Source organism: Chelonoidis abingdonii, chromosome 10 (genome assembly GCF_003597395.2).
Source record: "Chelonoidis abingdonii isolate Lonesome George chromosome 10, CheloAbing_2.0, whole genome shotgun sequence".
Classification (NCBI taxonomy): Eukaryota; Metazoa; Chordata; order Testudines; family Testudinidae; genus Chelonoidis; species Chelonoidis abingdonii.
This window is the reverse complement of record NC_133778.1, coordinates 53,203,217-53,228,871: the sequence shown is the minus strand read 5'-3', so window position 1 is coordinate 53,228,871 and position 25,655 is coordinate 53,203,217. Positions and strand designations below refer to the sequence as shown.

General features: G+C 42.8%; 2 protein-coding genes across 10 annotated transcripts in view; both read right to left on the bottom strand.

Moving 5' to 3' along the window:
- The window catches only part of RBM43 (RNA binding motif protein 43), an 18,237-nt gene extending 16,938 nt beyond the window's left edge, over nt 1-1,299 (bottom strand). Inside the window, exon 1 of one of the 2 annotated variants that reach the window (XM_032780971.2) lies at nt 1,170-1,299. In XM_032780971.2, coding sequence (XP_032636862.1) covers nt 1,170-1,172 — 3 coding nt within the window. In that variant the 5' untranslated portion in view covers nt 1,173-1,299. Of the gene's footprint in view, nt 1-1,153 lie in introns of both variants that reach the window. The other variant, XM_032780972.2, reaches the window with a different exon arrangement.
- Nucleotides 1,300-5,557: 4,258 nt separating this feature from the next.
- Nucleotides 5,558-24,055, bottom strand: NMI (N-myc and STAT interactor). Of its 8 annotated transcripts, none has more exons than XM_032780969.2 (10): nt 23,688-24,055; nt 19,279-19,329; nt 17,511-17,588; nt 17,185-17,343; nt 14,804-14,911; nt 13,544-13,706; nt 12,350-12,456; nt 12,038-12,227; nt 11,331-11,437; nt 5,558-9,056 (listed from the first exon to the last, which is right to left on the bottom strand). In XM_032780969.2, exons 2-10 carry the CDS (start codon nt 19,321-19,323, stop codon nt 8,856-8,858), a joined length of 1,158 nt encoding a protein of 385 aa, XP_032636860.1. In that variant the 5' UTR covers nt 19,324-19,329; nt 23,688-24,055; the 3' UTR covers nt 5,558-8,855. The 8 variants fall into 8 exon arrangements, with proteins under 8 accessions (XP_032636860.1, XP_032636857.1, XP_032636856.1 ...); XM_032780966.2 differs by having other exon boundaries at nt 23,793-24,054; XM_032780965.2 differs by having other exon boundaries at nt 23,388-23,691.
- Nucleotides 24,056-25,655: the final 1,600 nt, after the last annotated feature.

Below are 25,655 nucleotides of genomic sequence, written 5' to 3'. Positions count from 1 at the left end.
ACTTGTGGCACCTTAGATACTAACAAATTTATTTCAGCATGAGCTTTCGTGAGCTGTAGCTCACTTCTTCGGATGCATAGAATGGAACACACAGACAGGAGATATTTATACATACGGAGAACATGAAAAGATGGAAGTATGCATACCAACAGGAAGAGTCTAATCAATTGAGATGAGCTATCATCAGCAGGAGAAAACTTTTGAAGTGATAATTAAGATGACCCATAGAAGGTGTGAGAACTTAACATAGGGAAATAGATTCAGTTAGTGTAATGACCCAACCATTCCCAGTCTTTGTTTAGGCCTGAGTTAATTGTATCTAATTTGCATATTAATTCAAGTTCAGCAGTTTCTCTTTGGAGTCTGTTTTTGAAGTTTTTTTGGTTGCAAAATTGCCACCTTAAAGTCTATTTCCCTATGTTACGTTCTCCTGTTAGTCTCTAAGGTGCCACAAATACTCCTGTTTGACTGGTTAATGTTTAATTTCAATGTGGTTTTTTCTTCTAAGTTACAAATAACTTGCGACTGTTACTGAACTGGGCCTAGAGCAATTTCATTTGCTTTTAGCAATTCAAACCAGACAATGTTTCAGCATATAAACATATGAATATTGTTCCTGCACTGGGTTAGGGAGGTGGGTAGGGATGGGGGGCGGGGGAGAATTAGCCAGAAAAGATAACTGCAATTGCACTACCCAACAGCTGGGCCGGGGGGACCAGAGCCAGTGCAGACTAGGCACAGGGCTTCTGCACGGATGGCCTTGACCTCCTGCAGCTCCTCCCCAAACAGCAAGATTGTGGGGCAGGCCCATGAGTGGCAAAACCTGCTCCTGCTCCGGCAGGGCGTGAGGGAATCTCCAGGAGTGAATCCCTTTGAGAATTCCCCCCAACCCAACACCTTCAGGCTGATTTTACGGCAGGCTGGGCTGGTTTTGACCAATGACATCTTCTGTGCTACAGATATTAACTTCTAACAGAACAATCATGCTAGAGTTTTTGCAGCGAGTTCCACGAACTGCCGGGCCACTCTCCAGGTTCGGCGCATTCCGCAGCCCCCCGCCCAAAGCCCGCTAGCAATGCTCTCAATTAGAGCCCGAAGTCCTGCCAGCAAGCGCCAAGCCCGTCTGCTCCCCGCCACAAACACGCGCGCACACAGCGCGAGACACTTGCCATGGTTGTACCGCTTGCAGCCTGGCCTTGGAAACTCAGCGACGGTGCCGATTTAGTTTCCCTTCGTAGTTTGGTTTCCCTGACAGCCTGGCCATTTTCATCAGTCCGTAGCGGCGCAATGCTTGCTGGGAACTGTAGTACCCTGCATCCCTTATCGCGGGAGAACAGTGCGGTTTAAAAGGGACCGTCAACTACATGTCCCAGTTGTCCCCGGGAGAGGGCCGCGGGTGATGAGACACTGAGGAGCTACTGTCGCACCTACCAGTGGTTTTATACAGCTGGGATACACTTGACCCTTCACCCCAAGGAGAAGCTAAGTGGGTTTGCGATACAAGGATTAGGTTTTAACTCTGATGTCTGTGCCTGGTTTTCATTTGTTTTGTGTGGTTTGTTTAGAACAGGGGTCGGCAGCCTTTCAGAAGTGAGGTGCCCAGTCTTCATTTACTCACTCTAATTTAAGGGTTTGCATGTTAATACATTCTAATGTTTTTAGAAGATCTCTTTCTAGAAGGCTATAATATATAACTAAACTATTGTTGTATGTAAAGTAAAAAAGGTTTTTAAAAATGTTTAAGAAGACTCATTTAAAATTAAATTAAAATGCAGAGCTCCCCCAGACCAGTGGCCAGGACCCAGGCAGTGTGAGTGCCTCTGAAAATCAGCTCGTGTGCCGCCTTCAGCACTCGTGCCATAGGTTGCCTATCCCTGGTTTAGAACTAAAAAGACAAAAGCATATAATCAGATACTGGTAAGAGCTGTGTGTCTTTCCAGGTACTGATACACATGCATGGTATAAGTGATACAGCATAGGGCTTGTCTACTGCATGTCTTGCTGTACCTAATGTGCACTGAGGTGTGAAACTGTCACAGATTGTCCTACATGCATTTTTGCTCATCTAGATGGATCTATCCACAAATAAAGCTATGAAACTAAATTCAGGCTGCTCAGTAGGAGAGGGAGGAAATAGGGAGTGAGTGGGGTGAGAAGGGGCACAGGGAAGAGACAGGAAGGAGTAATCCAAGATGAATGTGGTGACATGAGGAGGCAAGACAGGCATGTTAAACCAATTGGGCATAAAATAATGTACAAGTCAAATGAGACTGAACTGAATGGCAGAGATACAGACTGTGGGTATCATTCATCTGTCATGTGAAAGTGCAGGAAGCCAGAAGTACTCTGACATCCAATGGATGGCCTTGTAATGGCATTGTGCTGTCCCTTTTATGGGGCAAAAGAAAGTGGTGAATCAGGCTCCTTGAGTCCCCAGTGAGGATTGTCAGTGCCTTGTCTGAGTGCTGTAGAATTATTACTAGACTTAAATTAGGCAAGTAGCAAAGACTCTCTTTTTAAGACTTGATTTTTAAATGTCTTTTTTTCCCCCTAAAGTGTGAACTTGAAGAAAATGAAAATGAAGACTCTGCATCCCCACACCTTTCCTTCTTCCTTGGCATGGTTTGCTGCAGCTTCTTAGAATGGACTGTTCAGCACTCAGGACTTGTCTACATGGGGAAATAGCCCAGAATAGTGTTTCTTCAACAGCTATTCTGCATGAACTCCCTGTGTGGACATTCCTATTCTACGCTACAAATACCTTTTTGCGGTTTAGCTTAATCACTTATTTGAGTTTTTTAAATTCACATCCTAGCTAATTTTGCAGTAGCTTCCCTGTTTAGACAAGCCCTTAGACACTGTAGTGCTGGGTGCTATGGTAAAGCCTCACAAAAGATATTAAGTGCTTCCAGAGTGGCAAGACCTTTGGCAATCACACATCAGATTTCTTATAGATGATTCCTCCTTCCAGCTCCTTTCTTTTTATCATTCTGCACTGCAATTTTCTAAAGAAATAATTAAATACTTCATAGCTCGTATATAATGCTTTTCATCCATAGCTCTCAAAGCCCCTTACAATGAAAAGGAGGAATAATTGTCCTCATTTTATAGTTATTTTTTATTTATATCAGTTATCTAGTACTGCTGTGGTTTTCTTTTCTTAAATTAAAGGAAAACAGTGTATGTATTGGTTCTGTTTTTATGGCATGGATGACATAGAATCAAGAAGGTTAGGATGCCTCTCCTGTTCAGTTATCTTTTCAGTTTTGCTGCAGTAAAATAAAGAGGGTAACAAGCAATAGTGTTCGTGGGTTTTTTAACATTAGAGCAACTTTAGTTCCATAACACTGTACTGAGGATATAAACATGGAATGTCATGTATACATGGATGCATATAGAACACCCCTGAAAGGCAGCCACCCCAGAACAGACAGTTGGCAATCTACTACCAAACAGCATTACTGTGAGGAATGTGGCAAATCTGACAAGTGCCATGGGATCCTTAGTGTTCATGTACAGCAGTGGGCTCCAGGTCTGAAGGTATTGTTACATTTTTTGACCAGAGTAGTTAGCCAGTCTGGGGGGTCATGGGTTGTTCTCATTAGGAGAAACTGATGAAGTCAGGTATTTCTGTTTATTTACAAAAAATACACAAATTCTTGTTTCCCTGAACACAGCAGGAGGTAGTTTCTATCCTCACAGTTCAAAGCCCCTTTCTATTCAGCACTTAGCCCCAACCTCGCTCTCAGCTCTTTCTTGCTGAGCTCTTTCTCAGGATCAAGGGCACAGTGCTTCTCTGCATCTCATGCTTTCTTCTTGCTGTGCTGTAACATTTCTACAGGCTGTGTCCACACTCTCTCTCTCTCTCTCTCTCTCTCCAAACAGCAAGCAATACCCACCCAAACCCCTACTCCCAGGAGGCCATTTTCTCACTTGTCCTGCATGGCATGGCCTGTGTTTTGGAAAGCAACTCTTATTTCAGCATTTGATTCCACAAAGGAGCTTGAGTTTATCTTTATTTTTATGATTACTTCCACCAGCTTCAACAAGGTTTAATAGCATCACAGTATCAGCCAAAACCTACCCACCCAGAGAGCGCATGAGTGCAAAGTGAGGGAACTACTCTGTCAAATCTGCATTAATCCTGTTGGAAATTGAGATCTGAACTTCTGATAGTGTAGGGTGTCTTGAAATTTCAAAGCTGAAGTTTAGATCATGGTGTCAGCTGCATCCTAACAGCATAGTCTATGAAGAAATGTTAGGATTTTTAAACTTCCACTGGAGAATCTCAATTTCATGAGATCATAAGTGGATAGGAAGAGTGCACAGCCATTCTCATCTAATTATTATTACAGACATTTATAAGATGTCCATCACTGTTTTACTTAGTCCTCATCACATTTAAATTGTCTCCAAAAATTAAATATGTTGTTTCTGACCCCTCTCAGAAATGACACCACCTTTCCTAAATGGATCAGAAAAGGAATCTTCTCAGCAAGAATGCTCCTTGCCAATGGAATGCAAACATTTGCAGCTAATAAAGCTTGAATTAGCACTACCTCCAACATATTCCTAGATACTACTGTAGGACAGATGGGAAACCCTTTCCATTAAATTGTTCTCTGATTTCTTCCATTGGTTTCAATGGCACAGAAGAAAGCTGTTAATTTATTCCTGCTGCATTAGCTTCCTATGAGCTGAACCATGGCTGGCCCCGGTATCGGTAAGCAGGAAGGCAAAAGTGTTAGGAGCTTCCCCAACCTGACCCATTGGGCCGTAGTGCAGGGCCAGGTCACATGGTGGTTTTGGACTGCAGGCTTTGCTCCCTGCTAAAGCCCCCATTGCTGACAGCTGCTTGAAAGGGCTCAAGTTGATGGAGTGAAGTGCATGCAACACACTCCCCTCAGGGGAGAACTATCACTCTAGCATGTTTTTCCCAGGAGGAATTGTGTTTGTGTGGCCTATCTAGTGTACTTCTGCCTATAGAAGAGAGCTTCTGACTCTTCTCCATCTTAAATATTCTGACATATAATGAGGACATTTAGGAACAAGGATTTATTACTGAGCTGTTTTCTAAGGCTGTACTTAATTATCTAACCATTATTTAATATTATGGGTGGTAATAGCACCTAATTGAAAGAAATATCAAAAATTACTGTTTCTGAAAAAGGTCTTACATTTTTTTTTAAACTGATCTCCAGTTATCCTTTATATAAAATCACTACTTTGCACTTTTAAACTGGATAATCAATAGACTGAGAAATTCACAAATACTACCTGGTTCTTAAGATGTATTACTTAAAAACTCTCTTCTTGATTTCACTTTGTTACTTTTATCTACACCTTTTCACTAGTCCTGCTATGGTTAAACTGTTGTCAGAATTTCCATTTAAATCTTCATTCTTCAAGTTTTACATATCAATGCTTTTCAATGATAAAGTTTATGCTGTTGATCTTCATGCACTTTTTTCCCCCTGTGCAGTTTAGAGCATCTGCTCAAAATATCAAGACATTTTTAAAGCTAATTGCTAAGTACACAATTCTCCGACTCATTCCATAGTTTCACATGCCTTTATTTATGCATTTCATGTTTAAGTTTAATCAATGTAAGCTTTTTTTCCCCACACATCAAACAGTTGGAGGAGCTGTAACCCCATACATTTCCTTTCTTTGTTCTAAGCAGAAGGAAAACAAAACCAACTTTGATGGTACTTGAACAACAAAATACAAGGTTGTATATAGAAAACAAAGTCATTTTGTTTAGGCTGTGTAATCTAAATCTGACTCTTTTGTGTATATAATAGCTACAATCAATGTCTGATATATATTTTTCAATGTCTTCCTACATAAGGTATAATACAAAATCCCTTTTATACAGTAAGGTCTCTTATATAATGAAAATAAATGAAATTCACATGAACCTCTCCCTCAGTGTTAAGTGACATTAGAGGTTGTCTGCTGCCACATGACAGACTGCCAAATCATTCCAGCCCCACAAGGGTGGAGAAGGAAAAAGGCAGAAAGGCAAGAAATCCCCCCTTGGGAAGAGAGGAGACTCCCCCCCTTTGCTAGCCCAATTCAGTTCAAAGAACTTTTAATATAATTTAAGATGTGAATGAAGACAATAAATTCTGCCTTTTGTCCCTAGTTCAAATGCTATGAATGAAATCTAGGCTGCCTTCCATATGCCCCTTTCCTAATTGGCCATCTCCATCCATTTACTGCTGCCTTCAGAAAGAGAGCTATGGCCATGATCACACAAAATAAAGTCCTCAGACAAAGTGTTTGTAACCAGATTGTTGCTTCAGTATAGTTACAAAATAATAATCTGTTTTTACATCATTTTAAGAAACACCTGAGTTCTTAGCTAGTATATGTATATGTTTAAATTAGACAAAATAACAGGCATAACGGAGGAATAATGTAATTGTAGATACAAATAGTCAAGAAAAAGACCTCTCATAAAATATACATCCTTCCTAGAGAGAGAGAGTTCATATTAACTCACTAAAGAGTTCAGTAGGTGTTGGATCAGGCCCCAGAAGAGGTATAGATTATACTCCTGGGAGAGTGTACATTATTATACATGCCAATAGCAGTACAGATTATACTTCTGGGGGAATTCTGTGCCAAACAATTAAAAATTCTGCACACAATATTTTAAAATTTGACAAAATTCTTCATATTTTATATGTCAAAATAATACAATATCATGCCAGTTTCAATTATTTTGGTAATTTATTTCAAAATATGTCAGTAAGAATGTCTGTCTGTAACAATACAGACCCAAAAAAAAAAATACCAGAATTTGTTTTTTTGGACAAATGGATTCCTTACTAGGCATATTAATACAGAACTTTGAGTACCGTGTATAAGCATAAGCTGGTTCGTTTATAAGCCAACACCCCCTCCCCCAAGATGGGTAAGTAAAAATGGAAAAATTTTATAACCTTTTTATAACCCTTCATAAGCTGAACCTATAATTAAGGGGTTGGCAAACTTTGGCTCCCAAGCCGTCAGGATAAGTCGCTGGTGGGCTGAGATGGTTGGTTTGTTTACCTCGAGCGGCCCAGGCATGGAGCGGTACAGCTGCAGCCTGCCAGCCCCGGAGCTGCAGCTGCTTCAGAGGCTGGTGGGAGAGTAGCATGGCCAGAAGTGGACAGATTTTGGCCCTGCATCTTCCCTTCTGGCTGTGCTGCCCTCCTTGCTCCCTCTGTTGGGAGGGAGGGGCTGTGTCCCACCTCTCCCTCTCTATACCTGTTCATAAGCCGACGCCCTTCTCTGGTGCATCCTTTTTTACTAAAAAAATTCAGCTTATGAATGAGTATATACTGTAATTCATTTAAATTACAATACAAAACTGTTTCCTGCACCCATCAGAAGCAGTGCAAAAGCTTGGGAGTTTCATGAGTAACAGAGGAGCCGAGGGAGAGGGAAGGAGCCTGGAGTGAACCTGGAGGGTTGTTGGGTGTGGGTGGGAGAAAGTTTTGTTTTTTGGGGGGTGAGGGGGAGAAGGAGCAGGATTGTTAGGGAGCCTCCCCCCATACAGACCCTGATCACAAGCCTCTCCCATTCAATCAGGCACATCCAATCCTTTCACACTGCCCGCCTTTCCCTTCCCCTTAGTTCATAGCCCCAGAAAATCCCTTCAAACTGTCCCCCTTTTCCCCTTCCCTTATTTCATGTGAGGGATGACAAGCCGGGCCGGCAGGCAGTGGCGGCGAGGCTTTATACTTGGGGGCGGGGGGTGTTTCGGGGGGGCCGGGCGGCACTGGGGGGGGGGTTCGGCAGCAGTTTTAGCCCTCAGCTGTTTTCTTTGGAGTAATATGGCCCTCATCGCTTTATGAGTTGTGCAGGCCTGATTTAGCTCATCAGATGTCAATCTGATGAGTAAACTGGTGCCATTTCTGAACATTCCCCTTCTGATCATAAGAACGTTTGAAAAACTGGATATCACTTCTTTATTATTGACATTCTGCAGCTAATTTGATGATAAGAAATTATTCTGTAATTGTATAAGAATCAGTTGCTTGTATTGTGGCAGCACCAAAGAATCTGATCAGGATTGAAGTCCTATTGGGCTATACACTGTATGAAGAAGAGCCTCTTTAAAAAAGCATATACATTGAAGTCACTTTTGAGCAGTTACGTAAAACTTTCCTAACACAGCCTCAACTAGGAAAAATCTATCAAGTTTTGGGTTTTGTTATCCATGTGAAACTCAGATCTGATTTGCAGAAAGCAACCTTGATCAAGTTTTAGGTGTTGGTGAGCGATTTAGGGGTTTGGTGGACCCATGTACACTAAGCCAACTCTACGGTTTCAGGTGAGTTTTGCACTGAGATCTTGGCTTCGCGTAATATTTGTTGAACTTTACAAGGAATCTTTATAAGCCAGAACCAGTGGGTTTCACATAGCTGTGTGCTCCAGACCATAAAGGCATGTCTACACAGCAGTTAAATACATGAGGCTAGGCTGGGTCTGCTGACTCAGGCTGTGGGGCTTTAAAATTTCAGTGTAGATATTCAGGCTCTGGGACCCTCCCACCTTGCAGGGTCCCAGAGCCTGGGCTCCAGCCTGAGCCTGAACATCTACATCGCAATTTTATAGCCCTGCAGCCCAAGCCCTCTGAGCTTGAGTCAGTTGATCCAGGCCAGTCGCAGGCGTTTAACGGCTGCGTAGACATTCCCTAAGAGTCCTGGCATCATGCAGATGAAAGGAAGGAAAGGCAGGCAGTTCTTCAAGTGTAAATTTTGAAGATTAAAAAGCACAGATATTAAAAAAACTAAAAGTCTGCAACATTTTCGATTATACTATGTCACACTGGGCAAAGTGGAAGTCCCAGCTGGAACGCTTCATGACACATTCTCAGTATCTTCCTCAAAATAGGCTACTTTGGTTTCTGTTGCTACATATTTGATGTTCTCAATTTCCCCGCCGCCATTGCTAGGCTTCTGAAAATGAATTTCAATCATGTCCTGCATGCTCTCCTCATCCTCCTCAACCTCTTCCATTCCTGAGAGCAGTATGGTCCTCTTGGAAATCCCAGAAAACATCTGGTAAGGAAGAAAACACACATTGTATATTCAGTTTCAGGAATTGGTATCTTAAAAATGTCACTGTGAAGATATCACTACAAGCTTGCCTTTCATTTTAGGATTTCTACTATGATGTTGGTCTAGTACTAAAATCAGTGGGAGGTTTGAATTCCATAGAGTCAAACAAGCCTGGATATTTGCATCTGGGCCAAAGTGGGCCAATACACACTGGAGTGCATATTGCGAATATGGGCATAGAGAAATCATTTCTAACCTCTTAGGTAGATGGATAAAGAGAATCCACTACTATACATGAACTGTGGGGTTTTGCAGAGAGGATTTACTGTTTGTAGAACCTTTTTGGGTGCTTTTAGTTTGATTGGGAATGTTGGTATAATATACCCATTAGCCAGAGCACAGGCAACGAGGGATTAAATTAATGCTAGATTCAGTGGTGCTTTTATGATACGGACACTGATTCATCAATTGTGTGTAACTTAAATGAGAACAATTAAGCCATAAAACACCTGATGGAACCCTATCTCTGCCCTGACTGTAACACAGACACTACACTGGTTACTGCTGTGACATATGATCAAAAAAGCATTTGTGTGTGATTTCTGAGTGAATTACAAACCTCACATTGTAGGTCATAAGATCTTCAGCAGAGGAGCAAGCTATGGGGGACTCTCTGCAAGGAGTGAACACTTTCCACAATCTGTAAAGCACACAGCTCCTGTGTCCCAGAGGAGCCTAGGGCCAGGTTGGTAGATCTACAGCAGGGGTCGGCAAGCTACAGCACGCATGCCAAAGGTGGCACGCGAGCCGACTTTTGATGGCACACAGAGGCGGGCCGAGCGGCTCAGCCCACCGGCGCTCTAGGGTTCCAGATGCTGCCCCATTGCCAGCCAGGAACCAAGCCACCGGCCCCACTTAGCGCCCCTTGCCGGCCTGGAGACCCCCAGGGAACGCCAGTCTGGCAGAGGGCTGAGCAGGCCAGTGGCTGAGACCCCGGCTGGCAGGAGCCATCAGCTAGAACCCCAGAGTGGCAGCAGGCTGTGCCGCTCAGCCCGCTGCCGGCCTGGGGTTCCATTCATTCAACCGGTGGCGGGCTGAGTGGCTCAGTCCGCTGCCACTCTGGGGTGCCGGCAGCACTCAGCCTGCTGCAAGTTGGGGGTTCCGGCTGCCGTCCCCACTCAGCCTCCTGCCGGCCTGGGTGAGCAGAACCCCAGGCTGGTAGTGGGTTGAGGAGGGCCTGTGGCCAGATTCCCGGCTGTCTGGAGCTGGCAGACAGAACCCCCAGACCAGCAGCAGACTGAGCAGCTCAGCCTGCTGCTGGTCTGGGGTCCCGGCCACTGGCCCCGCTCAGCCCAGACCAGCAGTGGACTGAGCAGGGCCTGGGATTCTTATCTGGGGTTCCAACCACCAGCCCCGCTCAGCCCTCTGCCTGTCTGGGGTCCAGCTGCTGGCCCTGCTCAGCCTGCTGCCGGTCTGGAGTTCCATTCACCCAGACCAGCAGCGGGCTGAGCGGGGCTGGTGACCCCAGACCGGCAGGGGGCTGAGTTGCTCAGCCCGCTGCTGGTCTGGGGTTCCGTCCACCAGCTCCTGCCAGCCGGGATCCTGGGGGCCGGCCCCCCTCAGCCCACTACCAGCCTGGGGTTCTGCTCACCCAGACCAGCAGGAGGCTGAGCAGGGCCAGTGGCCGGGACCCCAACTGGCAAGGGGCCAGCAGCCGGCATCCCAGACTGACAACAGACTGAGCCACTTAGTCGCCTGCTGGCCCCACTCAGCCCTCCACCAGCCCGCTGCTGGCTCAGTGAATGGAACCCCAGACCGGCAGCAGGCTGAATGGGGCTGGTGGCTGGAACCCCAGACAAGGATCACACTAAATTGATAAGAGCTCCATTTTAATTTTATTTTAAATGAAGCCTCTTAAATATTTTAAAAACCTTATTTACTTTCAATACAACAATAGTTTATTTATATAATAAAGACACAGAAAGAGATGTTCTACAAACATTAACAGGTATTACTGACACGTAAAACCTTAAATTACAGTGAACTTGGCACACCACTTCTGAAAGATTGCTGACCCCTGATCTACAGCAATGTGAATTCACCAGCAAGCTCTTGTATACGCCCACCTAAAATGAGGCAGAAACAGCTGCTCTGAGAATACAGCGGTTTTCCTGCCATTCCATGACCTGAGGAGAAGATTCTGATCACAATCCACCCTCCCAGAGCACAGATTGTTTGCTGTTTTAGGATGCAGCATCAATAAGATTAATTTACCTGATATTTTTCCAAATGCTTTTCTATGCTTGGGGAAACAGAAAGCATAAAGCGCTTTTCATTTATGTAGAAAGGGTGCTTTGTACATCTCACACAGTTGTCAGCAACTAGAACAAAGAATTCAAAAGTGGAAATAAAATTAATACTATCTAAGGTGTATTTTGTAAGCACATCAGAAACAAGACCAATCCTTTTAGTATATAGTTAGAAACTAAATACAGTTGTTTCAAGTTTACTATTTGGAAATTGGAATTGACTTTTATGACAAAACAGATGTTAGTTAATTGTCCACTAAAATTAATGCAGATCCACTGATTTTAGTGGAGTTTCACACATTGACACCAGCTGAGAATCTGGGTAACTTTCAATGGCATGACATGACATGACAAGTATATTTTCTCACTTTTCTCTTTCCTGTAAAATGAAGTCCATTAACACAAAGGCAGAAGTAGTTTTGAATACTGTAATGTGAGGGGGAAAATATCAAAGCTTACATGCTGTGTATGAATTCATATTTGATCCAAAGGAATGTGATTAAACACAGTTGTGTTTAAAGAACTATGGGCCTGAGTTTCTTCTCATTTACAGTGGAATAAACAAGGAATAATTCAGGTGAAGTCCGTGCAGGGTCCACCAGGGTTAAAACGTACAGATGAGTGCTGAATCAGGCCCTGTAACTTTAGCTAAAACGATGGTACATAAAATACCTCCAGGTTTGAGGAACGTAATCATGGCTGTGCGAGACCTTCTGTCATATCTCACATCCTTTACTTCTCCTCCTCCTCGTTTGGATTTGTAGAAATTCAGTTCTATTTTGTCTCTGATCCATTCATCAGGTATCGGTAGATCTGGTACTTCAGAAACATTAATCTTCTCTCCAGAAATTGTTACATGGAGCTAACAAAAAACATACTTTTATTTTCTTTATGTGCTACAGTATCTGTTCGATACAGTTTTTGAAAACAAAAGTACATATTCTTTAAGTATCTCAAGGGTTTTTATATTGACTTGTCAATTACCTCAAATTTGACTCCTGTTTCTAGCGTAACCGGCACTGCTTTCAACTCTATCTTTCCATTATCCAGGCTCACAGTATGCTTACCTCTTCTTATCAGTTTCTGGGCAACTGCAATGGAAATTAAGAAGATTTTCAGATAGCTTTACACTAATGAAAAGTATTCCCTAGTGCCCTTAGCCAAAAATCTCTTTTGCACCACCAAAAGTGAAATAAATGGGAGTGATGTGCCTAAGTGCTTTTGAAAATCTCACTAGGCACCTATCTGCTTTGTTAGGTGTTTAAATATCTTTTTAAAATCTCACCACTGTATGCAACGTGCATCACTAGTAAACTATTTTAGGATCGTCAGTATGAAAGATGCTATCCCTATATACAAAATTATGGGTAAATCGCTACCAGTAAGAAACATTTTGATTCCAGCTAAGAGTTAATCGAGAAATAAGGCAGGCTCTTGCTTTATGTGAAATTTTCTTTACTAGTTTGTAAACAAACTGTTCTGTTTAATTTAAATCTGGATCAATTAAGTTCCAACCTCCAACTCCCACTGCAGGCTTGGGTTGCCTGCATTTTAATAGGGCACAGCTGTGTCTCGAGCAGGCTGATGTAGAGAAAACTGCCCTATACTAATTGGCAGGGATTTACTAATATTGACTAAGTCTGTACATTAATGTGAAGAAGAACATTGACTGATCCAAAGCCCACTGAAGTCTGCAGAAAAACTTGCATTGATCTCCATGGGCTGCAGATCAGGCCTCATCCCTCTTTGAGGTAGGATCTATGTAACTGAGGGTCAACTGCTGGTATTCTGTGAGCACCTGTCAGCTGAGTTTAATTGGACTAGAGCTGGTGCTGACATAGTTAGCAAAATTCTCCTCTCACAAGGTGCAGTAGTCTAACTTTGTGCACCCATCTGAGTGAGTGCAGGATTGGGCTCTGAATGTAGAGAAAGTGGGAGTTATGAACCGATTGTCTCAATATTGTCTTCAACTTTATTTGTGATACCATGAAAATGTTTGCATTAAGGCTGAGACCCAGATTCTGGTGCTCTTACTCACTGTAAGCAGGTTCCCGTTCCAGCCCTGGAAACCTGGGCTAGTTAGCCCTCCTGGTGATCAAATAAATTGTTGTTTAACCCAGTATCCCTTGATGTTAACATGAAATACATTGTTAGTTATATTTAAAATATGGACCATACCATCCTCCTCTTCAAAAGTGAGAAGAGCTTGTCTTTGCTGCAATCTGAATGGAATTTTTGCAGCTATGTGAAAAAGGCAGCAAGTATTCAAAACTGTGTCGTCACTCTCAGCATTTTCCATCCTAGTAAACTTCATTTTCTTTTTCGGTATCTCTCTTTTAATCTAATATTGTAGAACCAAGACAGGAAATGACAATGTTTAAATAATTTACTAAGCAACTGAAAAAATGTACAGTATGCCTCTTGCCTCACTCTGCAGTATTTTTTTTAAGGCTAATATATAGTAAGGCTGATGTAACTGGACTGAAGCAGGACCAAGTGAACCTAGACCATCCCTAACAGGTGTGTGTCTATCCTGTTCTTAAAAACTTCCAGTGATGGAGATTCCCCAACCTCTCTTGGATCCTATGTCCCCCTAAGGAGTTTAGTCTGTAAGCTTTTACTTTTCCTCCCCAATAAACTTTGAGCCCAAACTTGTCCTCAGGTACTAAAAGTCCAGTTGAAGTAAATAAGGATTCTACCTGCAGGATCAGAGCTTTGATGTGTAGAACTTTTAACACCAAAGGAAGTACAAAACATTGTGCATAAGTTGATATCACAAAGCAGTTTATGGTTACTGTTTGTGCTGCATTGAGTGTAGCTCTTTGGTAATAGGAGGCCTGCTAAAATTGCCTCGCATGTTACTAACTTAGTAAAATAAACATGAATGTTACAGTGTTTCATAACATTTGCAGCAGTGTAGCCAAAAGAGAGTTCTGATTCTGAACTCACCCATATTATACCAATATAACTCCACTGACTTCAAATGATTTCCACGCTATAAGTGAGATCAAAATTAGGCTACATGCAATTTGGGAAAACTAAAGTTACAATCATGGTTTGGGTTTTTTGTTCGTTTTTTTTCTGTAATGGACAAGTCCCTTTTCTTTTGACTCCTCTTTCCGACAGAGAGATAAAATATGAACTCATGAAAATGTTATGCACTTTTCTTTTCCTTTCAATTTTTTCCATTAAAACATTTCCTGATCTCTCTTGTATTTCCCAGTTTCATATTTCCATTTTTCCCCTCACTGTCAAGTGCATTTATTAACTTTGCCAGATAGAGAATGAGAAGGAAAGCAATAGCTGAATTTCATACTGAAGTCAATGGAGCCTACACAGATTTACAAAACTGATGATCTGGCCCTTAGAGTGTAGAAATTCAGAAGTAAAATGTATCCATTTGAAAGCTCTATTGTAAATATTTCAAATAGCAATTACCCGAAAATCCTGTGAAAGCTTTGAACTCTTTGCTGCAAGGTCATCTTTGAGCTTCTGAATCTCCTTCTGCAGCTCAATATTTTGTTGCTTTACTACAGCAAGATTTCTCTGCAGATTACAAATATAATGCATAATATGTAGAAGAGTCAAATTCTGGATTTCAGTAAAAAGTGGTAGGCACTAGAAATTGGAAAATGAATTTCCATTTTTAATCTTTTGCTAAAAATAACTAACCACACAACCATCAATGGCATGAACAATTATGAGATAGATTAAATCAATGGTACAAATTACTATCCAGTGGGTAAGTTTCCTGTCCAAGGAACAGCTCCATTCAACTTAAATAAGAAAAGTAAGATTTCAGAAACATTTACATACCACTATAAACTTACACTGCACTTTACACAGTTAGGTCCTGAACTTTCATATACACGAGGGATTTATACGTGTGAACAGCCTTATTTAGTTCAATGAAATTAATTGTGTGCATTAAATTATTAATGTGCAGGATCAGGTCCTGGATAATCTATATTCCCTGTCCTGAAGAGTTTACAAACTGAGGGCCAGTTCCGGGCCCCCTCCCACTCCACTCCCTTTATGCCATTCAAGAGGTAAAAGGGAAGCAGAAATCAGTTGCATTTCCACAGCTCTGGATTTCCTAGGTGTAGGGGAATCCTGAGCGGGTATACTGCCAATGTAACTAGCTCCCATGCTAGCTGTTTTGTGGTGCCCGGCATACGGAACACGTCAGGATTAGAAAGGGGACATGGCAGAAGTGATGAGCTCCAGTTAACCTGAACTAGTGGGTGGCTCCTTTAGCACCATTATCAGCTTATGGCATTTACATCAGTTCCCAGACTGCTCTAATATCTACCGGGGACGGTGAAATTAGATGTTATGGGTTTGATGTAGAAATTACACGGTAAGAGTCTGTGTGGTAAGAGCCTTGTGTAGGTCAGACTAGGTGATCATAATGGTTCCTTCAGACTTTAAAAGTTATGAATCCATGATCAGAGAGCCACAGTAGCTCTCTGAGAACATCCCAAAGAGCAGAATGAGTACAGCAGAGGATTTGGGCTTTAAAGCCTAAGTCTGCAAATACTTGTGCATCTAAGTGACTTTACCAATGAATAATCCCATTGACTTTGGCAGTACGTACGTATGTAAAGTTACTCACATATATAAAGTGTTTTCAGGATTAGGCTCCAAATAAGATAAGACACAGAATGAGGACAATGCAGAGAGGATATAGATTATTGATATGAGAAAGAAAAAATTGTTTGAAATAGAGGGTTTTCAGGAGGGATCTGAAAGAGGACAGAGACAGCACCTGTAGGATGAGGACAAGGTATTCCAGGTGTAGCAACAAGTTACAAGCACAAAGCTGAGTAGAAAGAAGAAAAAGGGCACAGTGAAGTAAGAGGACTGGGAGGAACATAATGGGGAAGTAACAACAGAGATGTAGAATGAGGCAAAACCGTGTAGAGCCATGAACATGAGGACAAGGAGCTTGAATTTGGCTACTTACATTCTACTATGTCTGAAGTTCTCTGAAATTAATAATGTACCAGCAAAACAAATTAAATCCATCATTTATTGGCTTGAACATCTACATGAAAATCATTATTAAAAATACCTTGGGATACTGAGATAATAGCCTCTAAACTACAGCTCATAGGTCAAATCTAAAACTGTACTGCAAATCTCTCCCCCAGATAAGCCACAACCATCAGCCCCTGACAGTATAGGAAGAGTTCACTGCCTACCACTCATGTTCCAAATGCCTTGATTACATACCCCAAGGACAATTACCAATTCATTCTCAAATGAAGCAGAGAATAACTTTGCCATCCTTAGTAAGTAAACTTCTGTGTCTTTATGCAGCTATGTTAGCTACAAGCTTTCTCAGGTTGCAAGCTCTTTACAGTTATGTAGAAATGACTAACTCTCCTGGATGCTCTAAGCTTTTATGAGGCGTTTTATTAGGAAGTTTTGTTTTAAAGTGTTCTTTATGTAATTTGATAGAGCAATTCAATGACCCAACTCAACACAATGTGGACTTTGGTGAATTGTAAGACTGCTGTCAATGGGAGCCTTGGACCACGTGAAGGTGTATTCTGTTATCCATCACTTTTTACCTGTGATGTAGAAAGTCATAGCTTTGCCTGCATTCTTTCAAATAACTACTGCAAGATTTTTTTTTATTTTTATCATGTAACTTCTGAATTTTTTATAAAATGATGTGCTAAATATTTTGGCCCTACAAATTGTAGTTCTGATGGAGCTTTTTGAATTGAAAGGGGAAAGTACTCCAACCTACAAGGAACACGTCTACAACTCTTCTCCAAATGTTGATAGCTATGGGTAAATTCTCTTATTACCTCCTGGTTTTCCTTTTTTATCATGTTCTCCTTATATTGCTCCTCTTCTAAATCCATTAGCTTTTTCAGCTCATCTTGTGCCTGAACTCTCTCTTGATCAGCACTTAGTTTCAAAAGAAGGAGATCATCTTTTTGTTTTTCAGCTTTTCCAAGCCTTCCCTTGACATTGAAAACAACAAGTACTTCAGTATATTTTCATTAGAACAAACAAAATATTGTAAAGTCGGTTTAAAAGCAATCTTTGGGCAATTTTTTTCTTTTGGACACATGCATGCTGCTGCTTCTGACTTCAGTGGAAACCTAAGAGCTGTACAGTTCATACGCACCTTCCATTTTTCTAGTTCTTCTTTAAGATTGTCAACGTCATCTATCTGTGTGCCAGAATGGTCAGTAACTTTCAGATTCTAGAAAGACAAGAAAATGCACAGTACTATTTTTTCACACTATAATATCACAAGATATGTCATGCTAGAGAGATTACATTCACTTGTTAAATCGTTATCTGTACAAATCATATCAGCAGTGTTCAAACTATATTAGTAAAAGAATAACACTTTGCACTAATTTGAAATATTTTGCCACTGTAGTTATTAGTTAATCAGTACACATGACAGTCCAGTTCTTGACTGAGAGCCTTTTGCTGCTTCTCTGCAATTCTGCCAGTCCTGATGGGTGATGGGGAGAAAGTGCTGATTAGACAAATCTGATAGAGACGTGCTGAATTAGCTATTCCCAGTATTTTCATGCAGGAGTATAACAGATGCACTATAACAATGAGTTTCTCATTTTTATTCTTTCACTTCAATAAGTCTTGAAAGTTAGACAGAAATCACTGAACTACTGTTGTGGTTGGAAAGGATATAAATATCAGAAAATGGATTTTGGTCATTAAACACGCGGACTTAATTGGAACTATTATCCAACTGCAAACTAGGGCTAATAGTTCTGACACACCGTGGAGGCATGCTGCCCCATGGTCTTCCAAAAGAACTAAGATCAGTGCGATCAACTGAGGTCAGTGGGTTTACTCACAGTGTATAAAGTTATACAAAGAGCCTTGGCAGAATTTGATTGAAATTATTAAACAAAAAATCAATGGATAATATCAATGTTTATTTTTAAGCATTTTTATCAATTTCAATGTTCACAAATGTGCAAAATTATGGGGGAGTAAGATAACTAATGCCAGTATCTGTTGAGATTCAAAAAGTTAAAGCTTTATAATTGTTAAAACACAATTTGTCATCATCACATCAAAATATACAAAGCAAATGTCCTTCAATCAACAAATCATACTTGTTTTTACTATTTATTTCACTAGTCCATTTGTAACAAGCCTAATACAAAAGTTTAAATCATTACTTGGGCAGCATTTTGCTTACTTTGCCTATCTGTAAATTTCAATTATTATTGATGGAAATTTTTGTTACTTCATGTGTGAACAGTGAAATGGACATTTATCAACAAAATTCTAATCCCTCCAAGCCTACTTATAGGTGTATAAGTCTTTGCAGAAGCAGATGGTTAGACTGCCAAGAATAATATCAGTAGGGAAAATAGGATCAAAAAGTATTTCAGAATTAAAAAATTAGAACGCAGAAGTTCACATACAGAGAAAACTTGTAGCTGGGCGGAGCACCAGAAATGAAGGAAAAGCCCTTCTTGCTCCATTTTACTTCTGGTTGCAATATTCTAAAAGAGAAAAATTCCAGAAAGACCTGCAGAAAAATCCCTCTTGTTTCACTTAGAATTACGTAAAACTGGAATGTGAATCATAAAATTTAGGCACAGAAAAGACCTATTAAGTAATGGAGTAGTTTCCATGCCAAACTGGATATTCCACAAAATATTTCCCACAAAATATTTTCCAGTGCTTTGTCCCGTCTAGGTTTTTTTTATTTTTTTTAATTTATCTTTTTAATTTTGTAAGAAAAAGAGAGAGAAAGAAGATACAGGCTATAATTGGAAGCTGTTCAGAAAAAGAGTGCCTATTTATTACTGAAAAATATCTTACAGCACCAGCTAAGCATCTCCATTTAGAGATTTTTTTCAAATACAGATTCTTATAGCATTGGCACAACAGAAAATACTTACAATAGAGTCATCTTTTAAGGAACATGGTTGACTTGTTAAATCCATTGAACCCTGAGGAAATAGAAACTATACATCACTTTCACAATATGTAGAACATACAGGATAGTATAATAACCTGAGAGCAAGACATGCCAAGATTTCTACAGTACAGCATTTAGCTTACTTTGCTTAAGGCTTTGAAACAAAGATAAAAAGAACATATTTCATTATGAGTTATAAGGCCAGTGTTCTATTATATTTAAAATTACAATAATATGAGGATGTTCATAAACATAGTAATGAACACACTGGAAAATGTTTATCCTGGAGGTAATGAAGTTCCATATAAGAGCAGGGATCCACTTGCACATATGTGATGGCAGGGCAGGGCAGGGCGGGGGCTACAAACATTTTCAGAGTTGCCCCTTATCTTTCAAATACTGTATACACTTGCTTAATTACATGCAAGTAGTGCATTAGCAGGATCAGGATGGCGTTTATCTTGTTGTGTCAGGACCACACCTTCCCTTCTGCAGTATTGCCAACCCCAAGTGTTCCAAATAATCATGAGGCAGGTTTAAAATGTATCAGATTTTTCCCCAAAAAAAGTTAGTTTTATGTGATTTCTGGTTTCCAAGCTTTCAAGCATATTTGGGTTACATTTTCAAGCTTTTCTCTGCAATCATGAGGGCTAGAAAGTTGTACAGCTTTTTCTGGTTTTGTTTTAATGAAATCTGCAATTCTCTCACATTTACTTGTGTCTAGGAGGTAGGGCTTACAGTAAAACTTTTGTAAGCCTTGTGATAAAATCACAAGTTATCACCACTGCTTCTGCTTGGAAAACACCTAGAACACTTTGAGTGCCATCCAAAAGAAATAACAGCAATAATATTATCCACACAAAAATCTGCTATATGTAACATACCAAATAATCATAGAATCATAGGACATAGGAAGGGACCTCAGGAGGTCATCTAGTCCATTCCCCTCCAGTCATGGCAGGACTAAGAATTATCTAGACCAGCGGTGGGGAATCCGGTGGCCTTGTCAGAGTAAACTGCTGGTGGGCCGCACGACAGTCTCTATATTGACTGCCCGCAGGCGTGGCCATGGTTCACCATTCCCGGCCAATGGGAGCTGTGGAAAGCGGCGGCCAGCACGTCCCTGTGGCTCACGCCGCTTCCTGCAGCTGCCATTGGCCAGGAACAGTGAACCATGGCAACTGGGAGCTGCAGGCAGCCGTGTCTGCAGATGGTCAATGTAAATAAACAGTCTTGCGGCCTGCCAGGGTATTACCCTGACTGGGCACGTGGAGCCCACGGGCCACAGACTGCCCATCGATCTAGACCATTCCTGACAGGTTTGTCTAACCGACTCTTAAAGATCTCCAGTGATGGAGATTCCACAACCTCCCTAGGCAATTTATTCCAGTGCTTAACTTCTCCTAATGTCCAACCTAAACCTCCCTGGCTGCAATTTAAGCCCATTGCTTCTTGTCCTATCCTTAGCGGTTAAGAAGAACAATTTTTCTCCCTACTCCTTGTAACAACCTTTTATGTACTTGAACACTGTTATCATGTCTCCACTCAGTCTTCTCTTCTCCAGCCTAAACAAACCCAGTTTTTTCAATCTTCCCCCACAGGTCATGTTTTCTAGACCTCTAATCATTTTTGTTGCTCTTCTCTGGGCTTTCTCCAATTTGTCCACATCTTTCCTGAAATGTGGTGCCCAAACCTGGCACAATACTCCAGTTGAGGCCTAATCAGCGCAGAGCAGAGCGGAAGAATGACTTCTTGTGTCTTGCTTACAACGGTCCTGCTAATACATCCCAGAATGATGTTTGCTTTTTTTGCAACAGTTTTACACTGTTGACTCATATTTAGTTTATGATCCACTATGACCCCCAGCTCCCCTTCCACACTACTCCTTCCTAGGCATTTCCCATTCTGCATGTGTGCAACTGATTGTTCCTTCCAAGTGGAATACTTTGCATTTCTCCTTATTGAATTTCATGTTATTTACTTCAGACCATTTCTCCAGTTTGTTCAGATCATTTTGAATTTTAATCCTATCCTCCAACGTATTAGCAACCGCTCCCAGCTTGGTATCATCCGCAAACTTAAGCGTACTCTGTATGCCATTATCTAAATCATTACTGAAGATATTGAACAGAACTGGACCCAGAACTGATCCCTGTGGGACCCCTCATTATGCCCTTCCAGCATGACTGTGAACCACTGATAACTACTCTCTCTGAACAGTTTTCCAACCAGTTTGCACACATTATAGCAGCTCCATCTAGGTTGTATTTCCCTAGTTTGTTTATGAGACGGTCATGCTAGACAGTATCGAAAGCTTTACTAAAGTCAAGATATACCACATCTACTGCTGCCCCCCTACCCACAAGGCTTGTTACCCTGTCAAAGAAAGCTATCAGGTTAGTTTGACATGATTTGTTCTTGACAAATCCATGCTGACTGTTTCTTATCACTTATTATCTTCTAGATGTTTGCAAATTGATTGCTTAATAATTTGCTCATTATCTTTCTGGGTACAGAAGTCAAGCTGACTGGTCTGTAGTTCCTCGGGTTGTCCTTATTTCCCTTTTTATAGATTTGGCACTATATTTGTCCTTTTCCAGTCTTCTGGAATCTCTCCCATCTTCCATGACTTTTCAAAGATAAATGCTAATGGCTCAGATATCTCCTCAGTCAGCTCCTTGAGTATTCTAGGATGCATTTCATCAGACTGTGGTGACCTGAAGACATCTAATTTGTTTAAGTAATTTTTAGCTTGTTTTTTTCCTAATTTAGCCTCTGATCATACCTCATTTTCACTGGCATTCGTTACGTTAGACGTCCAGTCACCACCAACCTTCTTGGTGAAAACCAAAACAAAGAAATCATTAAGCACCTCTGCCATTTCCACATTTTCTGTTATTGTTTTTTCTCACTCATTGAGTAATGAACCTACCCTGTCCTTGGTCTTCCTCTTGCTTCTAATGTATTTGTAGAATGTTTTCTTGTTACCTTTGTCTCTAGCTAGTTTAATCTTGTTTTGTGTCCTGGACTTTCTAATTTTGTCCCTCCAGACTTGTTTGTTTATATTCATCCTTTGTAATTTGACCTAGTTTCCACTTTTTTTAGGACTCTTTTGATTTTTAGATCATTGAAGATCTCCTGGTTAAGCCAGGGTGATTTCTTGCAATACTTCATATCTTTCCTATGCAGTGGGATAGTTTGCTCTTATGCCCTTAATAATGTCTCATTGAAAAACTGTCAACTGTCTTCAGTTGTTTTTCCCCTTAGACTTGCTTCCCATGGGCTCTTATTACCAACTCCCTGTGTTTTGCTAAACTCTGCCTTCTTGAAATCCATTGTCTTTATTTTGCTGTTCTTCCTCCTACCATTCCTTAGAATCATGAACTCTACCATTTCATGATCACTTTCACCCAAGCTGCCTTGCACTTTCAGATTCTCAACCAACTATTTGTCAAAATCAAATCTAGAACTGCATCTCCCCTACTAGCTTTCTCCACCTTCTCAAATAAAAAAATTGTCTCCAGAACATTCCAAGAACTTGTTGGATAATCTGTGCCCTGCTGTGTTGTTTTCGCAACAGATGTCTGAGTAGTTGAAGTCCCCCATCACCACCCAGTCTTGTGCTTTGGATGATTTTGCTAGTTGTTTAAAAAAAAAATCCTCATCCACCTCTTCTTCCTGGTTAGGTAGTGGATAGTAGACTCCTACCATGACATCCCCCTTGTTTTTTACCCATTTTATCCTTGCCAAGAGATTTTCAACAAGTCTGACTCCTATTTCCAGCTCAACCTCAGTCCAAGTCTATACATTTCTAATATATAGGGTAACACCCTCTCCCTTTTTCTCCTGCCTGTCCTTCCCAAGCAATCTGTAGGCTTCTATTCCAATCATGCATATTATCCCACTAAGTCTCTGTAAAGCACATAAACAAGAGTACTTTATAATGAAGAAAGTGTATTATTTTCTTTTTATTTGCACTTTACAAGCCACCAAAAGCTCTTAATACCTAAACAAAACGCTGCCTAAACGGCCATCGAGCACAAGTAACTTGCGTTACTCTTTAAAACCTTGGTGACTGTGATTATTTACCATCATGCGTGTTCCGCGTACAGTTAATAACCGAGAAGTGTTTTTCAGAGCGATACTATCACACCCAGTCCGCGGTGTGCATGCGCCGTTACAGCCCACCCTTAGGAAGCCAGCTTGGACTTCGCGCTCGCATCCTTCCCTGGCCTCCGCCGCTGGCCCGTGAAGACCCAGCTCTTTAGGGGAACCCGAACCCGAACCCGAACCAGACGGGGTGCGGGCGCTGCAGGCACCTGCCCGGTCTGTCAGCACCCGCAGAGCTCACCCGCCCCGCTCCCGGCTGCCATCACCCTGCGCGCTCACTTTCAGTTTCGCTTTCGGGACGGAGGCCGGGGGCTAGGGCTGGAGAGAGGGCGGCAGCAGAGCAGCGCGGAGCAGCGTGCGCGGCCGGCGCAGGGCTGCACTTACAGCGGCGTGGGGTGGCGAGACAGCCGCTGCCGTGCGTGGATTGGGTCCCCCGGCGCGCTCCAGCCCCCGGGCCTGTGGACTAGCCGGCGGGCAGGCAGCAGCATTAGCCGGAGCAGCTGGTCTCCAGTTCCCGGCAATGACGTGGCGGGGAGGTGTTTGCAGGGGCAGCCTGCCCGCCCGCCCGCCAAGACGCCTCCTCTCCGCCCAGCCCCAGCGCAAGGGGATTGCAGGGGCTGGGCTCTCAGCCGTCAGGGTCCCCACCCTTCGGGCAGTGGCTTCGTTCCCCTGGCGCGCTGGGAGGTTACTCTCCGCAGCCCCGGGGAGCCTTGTGTCGCGCTCCAGAAACAGACTCCAGTGGGAAGCAGCTGCTGTGGTGGAGAGGCTGCACCCTATGGGGTCGGCTCCCTTTTCCAGCCGTGCTGGCTCTCATCGAGCGCTGGCACTGCAAGGCACCCTGCTCCCATATTTTGGTCATCAGAGCTCCTGCTAACCCAGCTCTGCATGTTATCCACTTGGATCCAGCACTCCAGCATACTTCCCGATGCTGCTTCTCTCGTAGTCCCTTCTGTAGCACCTCTCCCCCATCTGGATTCCTGCCCCCTTTGCATACTAGCATATTGGAGGGCCTAAGAAACACTAGTAGTAGTGGCGGATTAGCTACTGTGCTAACATGGCCCATGCCCAGGGCACCTGGCCAATTTGGAGTGGTGGAAAAATTGGCACCCCTGCGCCCCAACCTGTTCTGCCCACCTGGCACTTCTGTCAGGGAGTGGGGTCGGGGTGCAGGAACTTGCTCGACCTGCCTGCTGCTTCTGCCAGAGAGTGGGACAAGCCCCAGTGCCCCAACCCCACTCCCTGGCAGAAGTGCCAGGTTGGCAGAGCAGGTTGGGGCACAGGGGTGCCCCAATTGCCAGGGCCCCTGGTGTGGTCCATGTTGGCCCAGTGGCTAATCTGCCACTGCTTCTAGATGCTCTATGCCAACATGAGGGAGCTTCCCCATTGGCAGGGCCAGCGCTTCCATTTAGGCGACCTAGGCAGTCACCTAGGGCGCCAGGATTTAGGGGGCGGTATTCTGCCACCCTCCGCAGCAATTTGGCGGCGGGGAGTCCTTCCGCGCTCTGGGTCTTCAGCTACAATTCGGCAGCAGGTCCTTCACTAGCTCCGGGACCCACCGCTGAAGTGCCCCAAAGACGGGGAGCACGGAAGGACCCCCGCGCTGCCAAATTGCCGCCAACTGGGACCGCGGAAGGACCCCGCCTCAGGCGCCAAAAACTCTGGCAGCGCTCCTGCCCGTTTCCATAATAAAACCACCTCCACCAGAGGCGATAGCATCAGTGGGAGAAGCTCTGCTGACATAGCACTGTCCACAATGGCACTTAGGTCAATGTAACTTATGTCACTTAGGGGAGGGGGATACTTATTCACACCCCTGAATGACATAAATTATGCTGACAACCTGTAGTATGCACAAGACCAAAGATTGGAAGTAGACTAGGAATGGAGCAATGCGATAGAAGGTCCATAGCTATGCAGGGCAAATTGCCACATAGCAAAGAGTTTAGCCATGTTGGTCCCAGGATATTAGAGAGTTAAGGTGGGTGATATAATATCTTTTATTGGACAAGCTTCTGCTGGTGAGAGAGACAAGCTTTTGATCCACAGACACAGGTGCTAACTCCATGGGTGCTCCAGGACTCAGCACCCACCAGCCACCCAGCGATCAGCTGCTCGGCAGGCCCCACCAAAAAGCTGTTTGGTGGCACCAGCAGGCAGGAGGCAATGGGAGGGAGGGATGGGAAGAGGCAGGAGGAGGGTGGGGGCTCAAGGCAGAACAGGGGTGGAACACCCCTCACGGGGCTACCT

Excerpts from the sequence above, each read along its gene's own strand:
- NMI (XM_075070233.1), bottom strand. The coding sequence starts at position 22,179 with ATGGCAGAGGTGCTTAATGATTTCTTTGTTTTGGTTTTCACCAAGAAG. Across the intron at positions 17,589-19,278 it reads CCTTAAAAGATGACTCTATT|AATCTGAAAGTTACTGACCA; the intron begins GTAAGTATTTTC and ends TTGTCTTTCTAG. Across the intron at positions 9,057-11,330 it reads AGCATTTGGAAAAATATCAG|ATGTTTTCTGGGATTTCCAA; the intron begins GTAAATTAATCT and ends CTTCCTTACCAG.